Raw genomic sequence first — 18,150 nt, 5'->3', positions numbered from 1 at the left:
GCAATGGTTTCCATTGACCCAAAGCACTGTAGCCAAGGCCCACAAATACAGCTGACAGGTCGCCAAATGTTGGTGAGTGGCAGAGAGAACTTACAATTCATCCCTCACTTTTTCTTTTTTTAAAAGCTGTCACTTAGGGTTTGCCCAAGACATTTTGCTACCTGAGGTAAAAAGGGCAAGATAGTAGCCACCCACACAGCTCTACCAGAACAGCGGTTGAACCCTGGTGACAGGACTGCATCCTTCACTGAATGTGAGGGCAGCAGGCTAGAGTTTAGAGAGTACAGGGCAAGCCACACAGCACAAACAGCTTAGCCCTCCATCGGAATGAAATGGTCAGGGGCCCCCAGGAAGAGCAGCTCTCTGCTATCCCTGCCCTCCCACTTGGGGCGGCTGCTTCATTCTCTAAAGGTAGGGCCTTAGTGAAAGGTTTACTTCTTTCAAAATGGTGGCAGGCTGCGCTTTGTGCAGGGACACAGCATGGAACAGAGGAGTTGCTAGCAACAAAGGTTGCACACACATCATACTTTAAAGCACATTTCACCACTCAAATAATTCAAGGCATTGCAGTTTGTTAAGGGTTGCTGCAAATTTAACTCTTCACCTTCTCCAAGCAGGACTAGCCCATATTTTTGCTATGGTTTCAGCTTCAAAACTCTGAACTAGATCCCTTTTAATAAAAGGGGGTCATTTTAATAGCTACATTTTGTCCAGGCTTTTGATGGACTATGTCAATGTTGCTTTTGCTGCTTCTGCATTGTCAAAGCTTTCCGAGGTTGTCTGGGGCAAGGACTGTTTTGCATATTTTAAATAAATTGCATAGGTTTTTGTATGAATGTGTCAACATTATAATGTATTTCATGTAAGCTTATGTTATTAAAATGTGCTGCAAGTTCTTTGGAAATAGCTGTGTAACAAGCAACAAACAAGGCTAACAAACACCAATAGCAAACAGCAACATGCACAGCTTTCAGATGTCTGCTTGGATCCCAAGTTAAGAAAGTTTGGGGAAGGAATGTCTCCCCACTCCACTTCTGTGCCACTTTGTTTGGGATGGTCCCTGATCCCACTTTGCTCAGCAAATGAGGGCCTCCAAACCTCCAGCCAGGTTGCATGAAGAAGGAACGGATGAGAAACTTTCCATCCACAAACTTTCTTAAGTTACATTATATTTATGAAATAAATTGTTTGAAATATTGGAATCATATCGTGCATTGAGCTATCCTAGCTGCTCCCTACTGCTGAAAAATATTTTTATTCAATTAATTATTATGGCATCAAAAGATAGTTATGAAATTATCTATTATTGTGTTTCTTAGAAATGCTGACATTGTATCTGTGTAAGATTGCTTTTTCATTATTTCTGTTATGCAGTTTGGAGTAAACACTGAGTGAGTTGTTTTAAATGGAAAGGCAGTACACAAATAAATGTGATTTCTTTTAAACAAAATAAAACACGTGAAAAGAAAAGCAAGGGAGAGCTTTTAGAGCAGACAGATTTCCTATAGATGAAAGTCTAAAAATACTACATGGAGTCTACATGCAGGATTATTCCCAGCTACAATTTCTTCCGTGAGATGTTGGGAGTCACTGGGCAGCTGGCTGGGAATCAGAGGCTGCTCCTGTTGGATAGAACAAAGGCTGCATTCTGGGGCTGTGGGCAGAGGGAGGAGGGAAGTCGTGGGAACATACCGGAGGAGGTTTTCAGCGCCAGCTCTCATCCTCACCGCCTTCAGTATCTGCTGGTTGAGGACTGCTCTTTGGTTCTGCAGTTTGCTCCGTCCAGTCTCCGCAAGAGGGTTGCATCCCTGGATTACAGAAGCACACATCATTTATCAAAAGTGGATGAGCAAAGAACTAAAGAATGAATGGACACCTCCCAAAGCAGATAACGCTGATCTCCACATTTTTTAAATTAAAAAAAAACCATATATGTCATCCAACACAGTGTTTCCCAATCCTCTTACTAAAGAGGAAGCAAAGGGGAGTTGCATCTTTGACCCAAGCCAAGATCTCTCTGCAGCCTTTGCCAATAGCTTCTGTCCTTTATAAATATTCTACAGATACTTCTGTGACTCCAAGCATGCCTCACACAGTAACAAGTGGAGCCTGCAACAAAATGCTGCAGCGTGTGGTGCTTGTGATCAGGACGCTCCATTCTATCATCTTGCCCTCCTGGCTTTCTTTTTCCAAACCCTCCAACAGTCAGACCTCACTGAGCTGTTTGGGGTTTCTATTTCCACCCCTTAGAAGTTGTTTTTTCCACAGATTTATTTCATATCTCTGCAAATCTTGGGGTGCCTACAAGTCTGCTGACATTTCTTTCTTGGGTTATGCTAAATAAGGCTCTGCCCCCAGTCCCTGCCAACCGCGCCCGTCTTGGCAATAGAATACATTGGAAGAGGAAGGCAGTTGGTGGGCAGCTTCAAGCAATAGGAGGTCATTAGTATTAATATTATTAAGATTTATATCCCACCCTTCATCCCAAAAGTTTTCAGAACAATGAGCAACAATCCATTTAAATAAAACAAAATGCTAGCAAATAGAAATTTGAAATCTCTTTCCAGTACTGGCTTTCCAGATGGTTGAAAACATGGCTGTGTATATGAGAGCTTCATAAGGACTTATAGTACAGGGTGTGTTTTCCTTCAGCATTCAATTACAAAATATTGATTAGATTAAAAAGTCTTGCTTGCATTCCTGGTGCAATCTCACAAAGAAAACCAGAAGCCATTCCACTTCTGCTATATTGATAAAGTGTTTTCATTTTTGTGGTCAAAATCCTCTTGCAGGTGGATAAGAAGTTCAAATATTATTATGACTGCAGAACAAAGTTAAAAGGGTTTGTTTAAGAGCAAACCCAGTCATGGGAACAAGGCCTCGAGACCAAGAAAAGGCTGGTATCTTATGCTTGTTTCAAGTTTTAGGGGCCTTGTTTGGAACAGTTTGAGAGGACCCATAGCAAAAGTCCTCTAGCAAGGCCCCACATATGGGCTTACAACTGTGGGTCTAACCTGGCAGCACCAGACAAACAGTTTAATTTCCCATAAAGCCTCAGAGTGATACTACATTGCAGATATTGCGAGAAAGATTGGCTGAGGACTGTCCTGTTGGAACCCCCTAAACAGGTAGAGGTTCAGCAAGAATCATTCCTGCCTTCCTTGAGATGTCTCCTAAAAATGTTACTATTCAAAGAGGCCCTTGCAATGTTGATTTCTTCTTACCAGCTAGTATTATGTTGTTACTGGTGTTTTATTATCATTTTGTATGCTTGTATTTTTTATGAAAGTGCAGTTTATAAATATTTACAAAAAATAATATTGTCTAGAGTGGATTGGCAACCCTGTTCATGGTGAGTCTGCTTCCTTTCCACAGAGCTGGAGTTAGCTGAAATTAGTAACACTCATGATATACTATTAGCTATAGTGTTTCAGAAAAAAATGGACATTTCTTAGAGCTAGCATAACCTGGCTATCAGCACTGCACAGGATTGTTGCTTAAGTTGCAATTTCTTGGATTAATACCTAGGATAACTCTCTCACAAGGCCGGTGGGTTGCTTAGGCACCTTGTCTCCATAACTTGTTCAGCATTCAAAGTCTTAAGTCTAAATCATGTCTTTGTTTAACCCAATGACAGAATAATTGCCTAATCACCAACACATCCTGCAACAGTTTTTTCTCCAGGAAACACAGTGTTCTAAACCTCCACATGAAGTCCAATTTCAGCAAATGCTAGGGCTCTTGGAAGAAACATATATCGTAGGCGCTGAGACTAAAAGCATCACCTGGTGTTCTTCATTCATTAATGGGACTAATTCATTCTGTGATGTTGATGAAGTCTGAAAAGCACACCCACCAACACTGCAAATATGAAAAGAGGAGCAAGCCAGTAACACCTCCATCATAATTGCAAGTGATTACTGCCTAATTCCAAATTACACATTTACTACATTTGGATGTCATGCAAAAACATAGCATGCATCTATGGGCAACAAAACAAGTTGTGGTTAATTTAAATCTAAAGCAGAAGCAAAAATTTTCAAAGTCCTCTTCACAGCTGGGCTGGAGGTGGGAGAGAAGAGAAATACTACATGAGCCAGGGGCTCATCGTGGCTCATTCTCATCACACAAAACTATGGCTCTTCCATTGCTAAATCTCAAGTCTATATTTATTTACTCTATAAGTATAACAGAATGCCCAGCACTTTTCTCAAAACCAGTAAGATGTTTGGTCATTTAGTTGCCTGCCAGTTCAAACTGAGCTTCACCAGCACCTTAAAGTTCACATGTGTGTGTATGCACACATTAGACAGACAGATACATCCATGCCCTTAATTCAAAGAGGTGGATCTAGACTTAGTCAGTTGGATACAATACAGAGATGTTAACTTCCACAGACCTGAAGCATGTCAAATGTCACAACTCACACTAACCGAATCTCAATAAGATGTGCCCCTGAAGGGGGAAACCAGGAGCAGAGTTTTCCCAGGGACATGTTCGCGAAAACAGGGGCTGTCCCTGACCAATAGGGACGGTTGGAGTATGTATGCAAATTGGCCAAAAAACTTGCATAATCATCTCTAGGAAGCTTCATGTTTGCCAAACTGCCTGAACAACATGTCACCGTGAATTAATCTCTTGTTACTGATGAGCTTTGCTCTCTGAAACCAAGTACAAGGGAGAGTGGAAATGCAAAATCTGTGGGCCTGCTTGAGGCGCTCCTTCCAGGGGGGAAATCTCAACCCAATAAAAATCTCAAGTTTACATGCTCAGGCCTTGCCCCGTAGGGAGAAAAGAAATTTGAATCCAAGCTCTGCTGTACGTATTTCAACATAGGTAATGGAGTGCAGCTCACTGGCAGAGCACACACTTTCCCAAGTGAATCCCCAACATCTCTAGCCAAAGAAGGATCAGGGTGAGCAGGGCCAGCCCTACCATGAACAATGTGAAGCTACATGGCTCAGGCAGCAGGCTGGGAGGCACAGCGGCTTGTGTTGCCCCATCCCTCCATTCAGTGACAAATCATTGTATGCCACTGCTGCCTACCCCAGCTCAACTGTCTGCTAGCTGCAAAGCAAAGTAGTGATGTGGGCACTCCAGGTCTTGCTTAGCACCTGTGCCAGTTTTCTGTAATAGCAGCAAACTACTAGGTGGTGCTGTGGGTTAAACCACAGAGCCTAGGACTTGCTGATCAGAAGGTTGGTGGTTTGAATCCCCGCAACGGGGTGAGCTCCCATTGCTCGGTCCCTGCTCCTGCCAACCTAGCAGTTCGAAAGCAGATCAAAGTGAAAGTAGATAAATAGGTACCACTCCAGCAGGAAGGTAAACGGCATTTCTGTGTGCTGCTTTGGTTCGCCAGAAGCGGCTTAGTCATGCTGGCCACATGACCTGTCTGCGGACAAATGCCGGCTCCCTCGGCCTATAGAGCGAGATGAGCGCCGCAACCCCAGAGTCGGTCACGACTGGACCTAATGGTCAGGGGTCCCTTTACTATTTAGCATTATCTGAAAAAGGGGGTGGGGGAAGCAGTTTGCCACCATCACGGTGATGGCACCAGAACTTTCCTGGTGACCTTGCCCACAATGCCTCAGAGGAAAGGGTAATCAGAGTTTAATCACTAGGTGGCACTGGGCTTAGATGCATCTGGGCGGATCTCCCTGTGTTTATAGCCCTCTAGATGTTGTGGAACAACAACAACAACCACCATATATGACCATTTGCCAAGCTGCCTGGCACTGAGAGGCACTGGCCTTCCAACAATACCTGGAGGGCCACAGATTCCTCACCCCTGATGTAGATCCCACATTTATTGTAAGAATAGATATATACTGGAATTCTAGCAGCCCAAAATACTTAAAAGCTGCCCTTAAGATTCTTATTCTGCAAACAGGGGCAGGAGGGAAGAGTCTGGCTGTTGTGCAACTGATTTCACCTGGAGAGAGGGAGAGAGAGAGAGAGAGAGAGAGAGAGAGAGAGAGAGACATAAACCGCCAGTATTCACGTATTTATTTTTCAAGTGTACAGATTGCTTCATAGCCGGGGCTCTCAGAAGTTAGCAATAAGCTGACCCTGCTTAGGCAATATCCCACTCCTAACTGCCTAATGTGATAATTGATAGTGCTGCTAGCAAATCTGGAAAAGCAAAAGATGTAACACCTTGTACTTGCACAAAACAGAAGCCAGATATACCCATCCATTTCCACACAGACTTTCCATTAAACACTGACAGTGTTGGATTTCAAAATTGGAAGCTGCAATTGTGACATCATTAACAAAGCTCTGATTGCCAGATTATTCAGCGGAAGGAGTACAGTACTGAATGTATTCAGTGCTGCCGGTAGATGAGATATTTCAAATGATGTCATGATAAGCTGACAACTGATAAGGTGAGATGCATGTTAATGGCACAGAGAAGTTGAAACAGAGTTGAATCTGGGTGTGCCTCTATGGTTAAAGCAAGGCATTCTGCTCCACCCTGTATTACTGTCCTACCTCCAGAGCAAACAAACACTGACACAGCAAAAACTCACAAATACAAAAAGGTTTCCTCAGACAAGGAGCTCCATTAACCCCTTTGCTTGTATCCTCTACATTCCCATGTCTGTTGAAAAATTCAGTTACTCAAGGAAACCGATGAAAGGAATTGATTCTTCATGCAAAATATCACCAGAGTGATACTACTTCACTACCCCAAAATGTGGTAATTGCTACTAGCTTGGATGGCTTGTAAAAAACAGAAGGATCCAACAATTTTATGGGAGGAAGGAGACTGTTCATTCAACCATAGGAATGGCTACATAGCAAGGCAGTGGGCTCTCCCTTCCTGGGTGTCTTCAGAGATTGGACAGCCATCTCTATGGTTGGTCCAGCTATAGAGCTCCTACATCAAGCATACAGTTGGGCTAACGCCCTGCAGGGCACCCTCCAACTGTGGGGCTTATGTATGTGGGGTTGTTGTAAACAAAAATTGCCCTTTTCCCTTATGGGGTATCCAAGAGCCCATATAGAGTCCTTACATAGGTTCCCTATTGGTAGGAGAGAATAACAGAGGCCAACCAGAGAATATTGAGAAGCAAAGCAGCTAGTAAGCTTGATCTTTATTGAACTGTTGCAACACAGTGCTCCCCTCACCCGCAGGAGAGAGGAGGGACCCAGAAAAATGCTGTGCAAGGCCTTATAAAGACTTTTGAAATTGCCACCCTGTAGATCAAGACCACCCCCAGAAACATCATACATACATCACAGAAGGGGTGTAACGTAAGACCGCCCCTCAGATACATCACACCTACATCACAGAAAAGGCAGTCTAAAACAGAAAATTGAATATTGTTTTTCTCCTGTTGTTGTCTGGCAGGTTACTTGATTGGATTGCCTGGGGAGCCCGGCCATTCTTTTGTAGTGATAAATACTTAGTTCCTGGGCCAGGTCACAGGCTCACACCCTATTCATATCTCAAATGTGTCCTTAAGACAGGATTTGTGAGGAAAGAGACAATGGGGAGGTTTCCCACTTTGACCTTGCAGAGAAAACATTTGGTCAGTTTAGGAATGAGAATGGTTCCAGGTTGGTCTTCCTTTGCTGATCTATTTATGTGCTTGGTTGGTACACTTATGAACATTACCATATATCTAAGACCATAAAATTCCTATCACAGGGTGGTGGTGGGCCATCTAGTCTTTCACCTCAGGCAACAAAATATCCTGGGCCCAAGAGGGCATGTGGCTGGCCATTGTTTGAAACAAGAATGCTGAATTAGATGGGCCTCAGTCTGAGCCAGCAAGACAATGTATTCCTATCACAGAATGGTGTCACTGAACATAATAGGGAACCTCTGTGTACAAGTAGAATTGGGCTGAATGGCTATTAAAAAACAGCAGTTAATATATAACCACCTTCTGTGTGTACACAGCACATAACAGTTACATAAATCTGATACATATTTGTGACAGCCAGAAGGTGGATCACAGCATAGAGGCCTGAGGCAAACTTGCCAACACAAGCTTGACTGGGGCCTGTTAAAAGCCTTTCAATCAATCACCAGAGGCAATGCAGGAATACCTCCAGGTTCCCAGGCAGAAAGGCCGGGAAAAGCTTGGAATCTGTAAGATGGTTTGCATATGCACACTTTTATCAGGCTGTCGATATTGACATAAAATTAGACAAGCAGAGAGCCCTTAAGCAAAGAGAGAGGGAACCAATGGTGGATCCCATTAGATTAGGGATGGGGAACCTGTGGCTCTCAAGACACTGTTTGTCTCCCAACTCCCAGCAGCCCCAGCAGCTAGCCTAGCCAATAGCTAGGGATGCTGGGAACTGTAATCCATTTATGACTCCTTCCTTTGGCAATCTTCACAGAACTCTAGCCCAATGGTTGCCATCAATTTGATTTGAATTAATTTTATAATGAAATGATTTTAGAATGTTGTTTTATTTTATTGTTGTTAGCCGCCCTGAGCCCGGCTTCGGATGGGGAGGGCGGGATATAAATAAATTATTATTATTATTATTATTATTATTATTATTATTATTATTATTATTATTATTATCATCTGAAGAGCCACAAGTTACCTGTGCCTGCCTTAGATAAAAATATGAAAACTCCATGAGACTGTGTAAATAAAAATTGGCAGGTACAGCTGACATTAGCCTTCTGCCCAGACTTCCTGTATTTACATCTTTAAAGGCATGGGTGAATGTTCAAAAAAAGATAGAGGTCCATTTAAGAGCTTCCTCTTTCTGTATAATCATTGACAAGGGAAAGGACAAAAAGTTCTCTTTCCTTTTCAATTTTTCAAAAAGCAGGCAAACAAACACATTCCTAAAATGAAGCTGGGTCATTTCCGTTTGGGCTTCCACACAACCTGCAGCAGCTCAACCTACACTAAAGCACCTGTTCCCTGTAGCATTTCTAGCCTGGATCTCTTCAATATTTTAGACCGCTCCACACATTGTGCATGTGAAGGGGTCCTGACCTAGTTACTAGGGGCAATGATCACACTGCTGACCTCACCTCTGAGTCACATGGCTTCCTTTGGCTCACCTCTGATGTCCACGCATTGGTCATGGATACCAGAAGGAGGAAAGCCTATGAATGCAAATCTCTCTATAGGGTTTCGTGGAAGCTGGTTGCACAGGGTCCAGCTTCCAAGGAAGTCTATGGGTGTCTGTCAGATGCTGGGAAGGGGCGAAGCAGGGGCAGTGGGTGCAGGTACGTCCTGCTCATGGGCTTTCCAAAAACATATGGCTGGTTGCTGTTGGAAAGAGAAATGTTGGAATATACATGCCTTGTGGGGGGGGGGGTCAATGCAACATGGCTCTTCTTGAATTCCACTGTGAGAAAGGTCACTAGGACTACTGCTTCACAGATAATAAAAAGAAAACAGTGAATGATTTGTCGCAGGCCACCCATCCTGAATATGTCACACACAATTCACTAGAAGTCTTTGCTTTATAACTTGTAGAACTATGCACCTTTCTCTCTCTGTCTCTTTCTTACATGAGATTGTTTTGCCAGCAGTATCGGGTTGATATTCTGCTCTATAAGTAAAAGGGAACATTGTGACTTTAAAAAAATCAGGAAAGAATTCCCTTTTCTCATGTCTTTGCTTCCTCCAGAGCTCAAAAGAGGAACACTATAGGAAAAGAAGCATTTTTCTAACATACCTTTATAGGGGGTTTAAGTGAAATTTCTAAAAGTCTTCCCAAAGTACTTAATCAAATGCAAAGAAACCACAGGAAAAATGAAGGTGGAATTAAATGTGATCAAAAAGTGTGTCTTAATTATTGAATCCACACTAAGAAAAACGTTAATAATATCACTTGCCAGCTGTTTCAACTGAGCAATGCAAATAAGAAAGTCAAACAGAATTTGAGGCAAAGCTTGTTTTCCTTTGCACAGGTTTTCTTTTTCTTCTAAATGTGGGGAATGCACTCAACATTTCCCACCCATTGGCACTTGCACTGTCCACGTGAAGAGGAAGACTGGTCACAAATGTTCAAAGCCCTCATTCTCCAGAGTCAATTTCTCACTTGCCTGCATCTAAATATATAGCTGCGTACCTAGTAATAAGGAAGTCAGCAGCTCCAGCTTCTTGCTGGTGAGCGTGTTTGTACATCACGGTGGAGCTACTGTCCATGCAGCCATGTCATGCCCTGTGATTAATCATTCAGCTATCTGCTCCAACAGGCACAGGGCTGCAATGAATGGCACCTCTTGCCTACATTTGCCAATGCTTGAAAGTTCATGCGAGATAGATTTTAAGCTTCCTCCCTGAAGACAAATTCGCAACTACAGTGGTACCTCGGGTTAAGTACTTAATTCGTTCCGGAGGTCTATACTTAACCTGAAACTGTTCTTAACCTGAAGCACCACTTTAGCTAATGGGGCCTCCCGCTGCTGCCGTGCCGCCGGAGCACGATTTCTGTTCTCATCCTGAAGCAAAGTTCTTAACCTGAAGCACTATTTCTGGGTTAGCGGAGTCTGTAACCTGAAGCATATGTAACCCGAGGTACCACTGTATCTCATACTCAACCATATCTACATAAGAAAAACAAAACTGGGTTACTTTTAAAAGCATGGCTTTTTTTTTTTTTTTTTTTTTTTTTTTGGCCATATGAGAACATGCAACTGTTGGCTTTAAGATTATCTCAACATTTATTGGGCACATATTTCTTTTTTTTTCTGGATAACTCTTTAAAGCTCACCTCCTCTGTTACCTTTTACCACTTTCAAAGCCCCTAATAAGGACACCATCAGTTCAGTGACTAGCTCTGCATGAGCCATAGCTAAATTTTGTCCAAAGTTTCCTTCCCAATACACAACTGACTGTAGACTTCTCCTATGCAATGACTGATACAGTTATTAATGCTCTATTGATGCAAATGTTTCTACTGACAATTTTTATATTTGATTGCTACCATTCTGAAACTTGGATATTTTTGTTAGGAACATTTGGTACAACATAACATGACTACACGTGATTTACTGTAAGAGGCAGGTGGGGATGTTTTTTTCCAGACATCAGGATTGCTTCTGATGGCTATGAAAAGACTCTGCCCAATCCACAGCAAGAACACCACCTCTGCCATTTGCATCACTTCAGTTGTCATATACATGATTCTAATGAGATATGCAAACAAATCAGCCTAGATTATTTTTTAACATGATCCTTGCTAACGATTATGCGAAAGCATAGGCTTTGAATGAGTGGCGAAAGCAAGGCTTTGAATGAGGTTCAGCTGACTGGCAGGTATGACAACTGCCATTAAGCTTTGACAGTTGTCAGCCACAATTATCATGTCAGGTGAATGACAGGCAGATGGCTTCAAAGTTGTCTGGGTGCAAGAGATAAGGATCTGGCCCACAGATTGGATCCTGTTCCCACCCCTGCTGTAGGGCATGAAAAAAAATCAGATGAAAATTGAAAATGTTAAAATTCGAACTTTTCCAGAAAACCCACATCAAATCTCTGTGGCTGAGCAGGGATTTGAACTTGGGTCTTCGTAGTTAAATGCTCCAATACAGCACATGGTGGCTAGAATGTTGTCCCCAGGTTCCACAACTCTCATGAAGAAATAGAAGATAGAATATGCGAAGATGGCGGAACTCTGCCTCCCCCAATTACTAGAAAATAACATCTGCCCAGGGCTGAGGTTGGATACATTTTCCTACAGGGAAATGTCCCAGCTTCTGCTGACCTAGCAGTTTGAAAGCACACTAGTGCAAGTAGATAAATAGGTACCGCTGTGGTAGGAAGGTAAATGGCGTTTCCGTGTGCTCTGGTTTCCATCATGGTGTCCCATTGCACCAGAAGCGGTTTAGTCATACTGGACACATGACCTGGAAAGCTGCTCCCTCAGCCTGAGGTGAGATGAGTGTCGCACCCCATAGTCACCTTTGAGTGGACTTAACCATCCAGGGGTCATTTACATTTACCTTTACCTAAATCTTCCTAGACCAAAGTGTTTTCTATGCAGGAATTCTGATGAAGCCACTATTTAAAATGGAAATTGTTCCCTATCTACACATTATTAGGTCTGATGGTATGTTACATAGAATCATTGTAAAAGGGCAGAGGGTTCAGTCACGCACATACAGCAGCACTTACATAACTTTCTGATGAGGCACCTGATGAAACCTGTTGGGAGCTCACAAAATGAGCTGCCAGTTTTTCAGAAGTGCCCTAAATTTAACCTGGGTAATCTGATATGCAGGGAGAGGTTTACAAACCTTTTAAGTACTCACCTGGGGCTAGCTGCTGTATTGTCAGGCTCTTAACCGGCTGAAAAATGCCCTAATCTAAAATGCCTTATCCTGTTTCCTTTTGAATAGCTTTCCCTTTACAAGCCTGGGGCCAGCAGTTCCCTTTATTAGCTGTTTTTAGTTAAAGTTAACTCAAGTTTCAGCTTCACAACCCATCAGAGTTAGAATAATGTTTGAGGGGAAGGGGTGTTCACACTGTAATCAAGTTTGCAAGCCATTTTACCAAAGCTATAGTTGTGATCCACTTTGTTTATTTATAACCCATCTTTCTTCCATGGAACTCATTCTGGCATTGACCAGACCTGACCCAGACCTGCTTAGCCTCAAGGTGGAGACTGCATCATGGAGTTTCAAACATTCCCCGACTGGGACACAAGAAGCCACCTTTTACAGGGTCAAATAATTTGTCCACCTTTCCCAGTAACATCTCCTCTGACTTGCAGCAGTTCTCCATACAGGGTCTTTCCCCCATACACACAATAAACCTGACCAGTTTAACTGGAGACGCCAGGGATCAAACCTGTGCGTCTCTGTATGCAAAGTTAGTGCTCTACCACTGACCTACAGTTGCATCTCCTGGGCTCAGCTTTGAGCCCAAGCGCCCCTGCTGAAACGGCTTGTGGATCCCACGGCATGAGGGCGAGTCTAGAAATGTGCATTTCTGCAATACTTAATTTTTAAAAAACAACTGCTTGCACTAAAGAAACCTTTACTTTAGTTCACTAAACCACCCACTTGGTTTGGTCTGCAAACTGCAGACACGCAAGCTTTAGTAAAAAATTAAGCTGAGCTGGCTTCTGGAAATCCCTGCCAAGTTTATTTTCCGCAAGGGGTGGTGAGGTGGTGGTGGAGACAATGCTACATTTTTTTAAGAGGCTGTGATTCCCATCTAAAAGTACAAGAGTAGCAAAGGTCAGAGGTCACTTCTGTATCAGATTCTGATAATTGCATCAGTCTCCAAAATGGGAGGAATACACCATGCCATCCAATCTATTAATGAGGTTGCTTACTACTTGTTTTCTTACTTAGATGTACCTAGTGCTGGAATGTACCAAATTAGTACCTAACACTGCGGCAAACTATCAAGTTGTACCTATTTGGATGGTATAATAACAGCTTCCTTGTTTTATAATAGGATTGAATAAATCCTACTCTATAATGAGTTTCTACCTTCTGAAATTTTGAGGGCAATAGATTTGTCTCTCTCACACACAGTTTTGAAATATAAAACTATGGGCTCTCTAAGCATTAGAAAAAAATATGTTATGAAGGTGAAAGTTGCAATACTATGTACACTTAAAAACTGGGAGTATTATAGTTTGTTAATTTTATTGCAATAAAATAAACAACAACAACTTATTTATTTCTACCCCACCCACCTGGCTGGGTTTCCCCAGCCACTCTGGGCAGCTTCCAGCACATATAAAAACATAATAAAACATAAACATTAAAAAATTCCCAACCAATAAAAACTGGGAGTAGGTACTATTGAGTTCAATGTGAATAACTTCCACATAAAGACAAACACTAACAAAAATAGAAGGCAGGATTTGGTTGGATACAAACAAATTATTTTTTCATTTGGTAAATGTTAGCAGTTACTTATGTATGGGCGTAGCCAGGATTTTTGTTAGGTGGGACAGACCTTTTGTTGGCGGTGGGGAAGAACGTCAATCTGCTATGCATTTTTATTGAATTTTATTTATTTAGGGGGGCAGGGCCCTTCCCTGCCCCCCCCCCCCTTGGCTATGCCTATGTACTTGTGGCTACAATCCTATATATATTTACTTGTGAGAAAGCCTCACTGAACACAGTGGCAGTTATTTTTGAGTAAACATGTGTAGGACTGTGCTCTCTTTTTCTCTCAGTATTTCCTCTGATAAGAGCTAACAGCTGTTCCCAGCATAACAGTTCCCTGCTGGGGACATCTGTCCCTGTTGAATTTTTGTATGTCCAGACACTCCTAGCTGTCAACTTTTCCCTTTTCTTACGAGGAATCCTATTCGGAATAAGGGAATTTCCCTTTTAAAAAAAGGAAAGCGTTGACAGCTATGAGACACTATTATGGACAAGGCAGCCCTGCTAGGGGAAATGGTAGCAACTCTAAAGATTATGCACGCTCCTTCTAGAAGGCAGCAATGTCTCCAACAATTCCAACAACTGCTAAGTGCCCTCTCACGGTCATTTATGTTTCCATAAGATAACTACTGTTATTGTCAACTTGCTCTAAGCAGATGAGCAAATACATTCAACCAACACAATGAAATAACTACTGTATTCAAATCCCCTCGAGACTCCCCACCACACCTGTTATGCTTAGCTTTTACTAAGAGGAAAAAAAACACCCTTCAAAAAGCCAAATCAAAGTTTTGACCATACAGGCAACAGCATAACCGCCTCCCTTTCCAAATTCCTGGCGGAGCGAAGGGTTCTTCAGGGCGCAAAGTATAGATCGGGGTGGCAGGCAGATTCAGTCGCGCTGCGCCTTGCCTACGGAGGGCCAGGGGTGGGGTGCGCGCTGCCTGCCTGCCGGCCACCCACCCACCTGTCCGCAGGTCAGATCGCCGCGATGCTTTTGCCTCGACTTACCTTTCGAAAGTAGCAGTCTCCCCTCTGGTCCGCCGCCCGGCAGCCCGAGGGCAACAACGCGTCCGTCATAGCCAGAGCAGCAGAGTCCGGGGTAATTCCCACCTCGCCCTGCGATAAGAGACGAGAGTCGCCTTGCTCGCGGAGTCTGGCTCGCCGGCGCTGCGCTGCGCACCGTCCAGGCGATGAATGTCTGTCTGAGAGAGCCCGGATCCCGGCTGCACTCTCGATTCCCTCGCCTTCCGTCGCTCCTCCTCTACCTGGGGAAGCCCACGGGAGATCGGGGTGGGGTGAGGGAGGGAGGGACGGAGGGACCGCCTCCTCGGATCTCCTGTGTATTTGTGGAGCCAGGCGGAGTCCGCTCCTAGCAACGGCGCTATCAGGACAACTGAGCCAGCCCTTCGGAGAGTCAACAGACACTCGGGGTGTGCAGGGAGCGGCAGCTTTCCTCTCCTTAACAGCAGGCAGAGAGAGGGAGGCTCCTCAGCTGATGCGCCAAGGAGAGTTTTTACCGAAAGTGACGCAGATTCAAGCAGCCGATTTGCCATGCAAAACTTAGGGAAACACCAGCCAGGAACCCGATTCCCAAGCGACACTATTTGTGTCCTCAATTCTGAAGAACCAGGTTGCTTCCAGACTGTCAGCATTTTGCAGGCGGGAATCAAGCACGTGCTGGATATTTAGGCGGGCACAGTTAGAGTGAATAGCAGTGCTCCCTCCCCTTGGCGTAAAAAATCCACTTTTTTTAAAAAAATAAAGTGATGTTTTACAGCTTGGAAAGTGATGAGGAAAGGCACTGAAAAGTATAGGGTGAATGCATGAGGAACAGGGAGGTGAGGTGCGGTATAAACACTCCACAGGAAAAGCAGGAGGAAGGCTCCTTGTCCAATAACTCCCTGCAAACAAATCAGAATAGATGCTCAATAAAGGCCAGAGATAGACTAATAATCTGTGTGTAGGTCTTGTGCAAGCAAATGAATGCAAAATAAAAAGGTCACCTGGAGGGAACCCCCCCCCCCATGTCTGTGTGTGCAAGAAAAAAAATCTCCTAAGTGTTTGTGCTGATAAGGGTTGGCCAAGATTTGCTTGCATGTGAAGGGGATGTCCACAATGCCATCCCCAACGCCTTTGAAGATAGGCCTAGCTGTCAAAGGTGGGCCATAGGCATCAGCCAGAGGGGATGAACCAGGAGAGGACAACTAGCAGCTGCACAATAAGCCAGTAGTCAGGGCCAGAGCAAGTCAAGAATCGCACATGCACCAAAACTTACCAACCATAGCAATCAAGGGTGCCAAAGTTCAGTAAGACCAGCTTGGGCAGGTACAGTTAGTCGGGGGCTGGAGTGCCTTTTCCTGAGAAGGTGCCACTTGCAGTTCAGTGGTTTGCCAAAGTGGGCAGCTGCCCACAGATCCAGCCAATTGAGGTTTTTTTCTTTTTAGAACAAAGTATTTTATGGGGTTTTTTTATCACACAATATGCAAATTTGTCAATTTATTCCTACTCTCTGCTTCCTGCCACTTAACCAATTCCTGATCCACAAATGGATGTATCCTCTTATTCCTTGACTGTGCTAAGCTTACTCTGGATTCTTTGGTGAGGTATTTTGTTGAAAATAGTTTTGGCATCACCTGTTGCCAAGTTCCTTGGTCGTGAATTCCTGCGGAGTTCTCCATACACTGTACACTTTTTGTTGTTATTTGGTCGAGTGTTTTGTAGAATGAATCATTTTATGAGTAGTCAGCTACGATCTTTGAAGAACATTAATTCTTAAGTTAATTCAGAGCAAGCTTTCCATTGCCTCTTTGGCATGGGCAGACAATCGCAAGTGGCAGCTGTGTGAATCAAAGGAAAACAATTAGTTGCCAGGAAACTCTTCCCTGCTGGAAGCTTTCCTCTCCCTGGTGTTTTAGAGCTGCTTCTTTTGTCATCATTTTGTCTCTATTTCTGGAGAAGAATTTTCTTTCTATTGCTTCGCTTTATCTTCTGCAACACAAGAGATAATGTGGTCACTATGGCTCATTACCCTTCCCTCTTTCATGACTGAGTCATTCTCCATAGCGTGGGGAGCAGCTCCAAAATGCTGTTCATTCACAAAAAAAAAAAAGGTCTCAGGATGAATTGCAACAGACCCAGCATTCTTGAACACCCAGTGGTGTTCCGGTCAGTGGGAAGTACACATTGATAGTCTATAAAAATAGAAAGGCACGTAGGAAGGCTTTTACAACAACCATGGCAAAGATGACAAGTGCTATTTTTGTAGTGTTATTATTGAAAAACCCAAGCCTACTATTCTAAGTGGGCTTCAAGAGTACTTCAACACAGAACCCATGGCCTGTATACCACCTTGTTGCACAGGAGGAGGGAACAAGGTCAAAATTTGTCCCCACCCCACCCCCACCCCTCATGCTGCTTTCCCAAAGCCAGATAAGTAAGGTGCCAGATTTTAGAAAGGAGGCGCGAGGCTCTGCCAGAATTCTAGAGCCCTACCACCTTCTTCCTAATGTTGGGAAAGCGCTAATTAGGCTTTGGGAAGGAGACTGGAGGACCTGAGGACCCTGTCAGAGCCCTCATCCCTCCTTCCCAAAACCAGTGCCTCCTCAAATGCTCCGGTGGGCTGACACAAAAGGCCTTGAGGTGGGCATTGGGTAACTTGTTGGACCGCCCTGTTTAAATGTAGCCCATAAGAATCAAAAGGCCAGATAGAAATTAAATCAGTCAATAAGTGTGCACAGGACTGCCTAAATTAGTTGCTGCTGGGCACAAAAATTATTGATTATACCTGCAGCGGTGGTTCCTAAACTCCCCCCATCCCCACAAACTACTTGAAAATCACTAAGACATAATGAGCTCATGATTCTGTATATATCTGGTATGTTTGATCAATCCCAGCTTGTTTATCTTAACTATTATAAAGCTCTAGGTGGGGTGAGTGTGCTGTCAATTGTAAAAAGATTTATGTGTGTGTGATGCTAGTGACGAATGCAAAACTCTAGTTCTAAAGGTCAGGCAGAAATTTTTATGGGTTGTCCAGCTAATATGGCACTCTGATGAGTCAGTTAGGATGACTATGTTGATAAGAACTTTTCTCTTAAGGCTGCCAACATGCTCCACAGAACAACCTTGCGAGGTAGCTTAGGCTGAAAAGGGCTGACTGACACAAGCTCATCCAGACAGTTTTGTGGCCAATCATGAATTTGAATACAGATCTCCTGTTACCTACTCTAATAACACTATTTATTTACAGTATTTATTTATTTTTGTATTCATCCCATTGCATTTATAAATCGCTTATTATATAATAT

General features: G+C 43.4%; 1 protein-coding gene across 1 annotated transcript in view; it reads right to left on the bottom strand.

Annotated features, from left to right (window-relative positions):
- RHPN2 (rhophilin Rho GTPase binding protein 2) overlaps nucleotides 1-18,150 on the bottom strand; it is a 47,945-nt gene that overhangs the window by 26,868 nt on the left and 2,927 nt on the right. The window contains exons 2-3 of the mRNA XM_083454584.1: nucleotides 14,852-16,831; nucleotides 1,693-1,808 (exon numbers count right to left, since the gene is read on the bottom strand). Coding sequence (XP_083310710.1) covers nucleotides 1,693-1,808; nucleotides 14,852-14,920 — 185 coding nt within the window. The 5' untranslated portion in view covers nucleotides 14,921-16,831. The remainder of the gene's footprint in view (nucleotides 1-1,692; nucleotides 1,809-14,851; nucleotides 16,832-18,150) is intronic.

This window comes from Podarcis tiliguerta (genome assembly GCF_965153285.1).
Source record: "Podarcis tiliguerta genome assembly, chromosome: 8".
NCBI classification, from domain to species: domain Eukaryota; kingdom Metazoa; phylum Chordata; class Lepidosauria; order Squamata; family Lacertidae; genus Podarcis; species Podarcis tiliguerta.
This window is presented reverse-complemented; position numbering and strand designations above follow the sequence as displayed.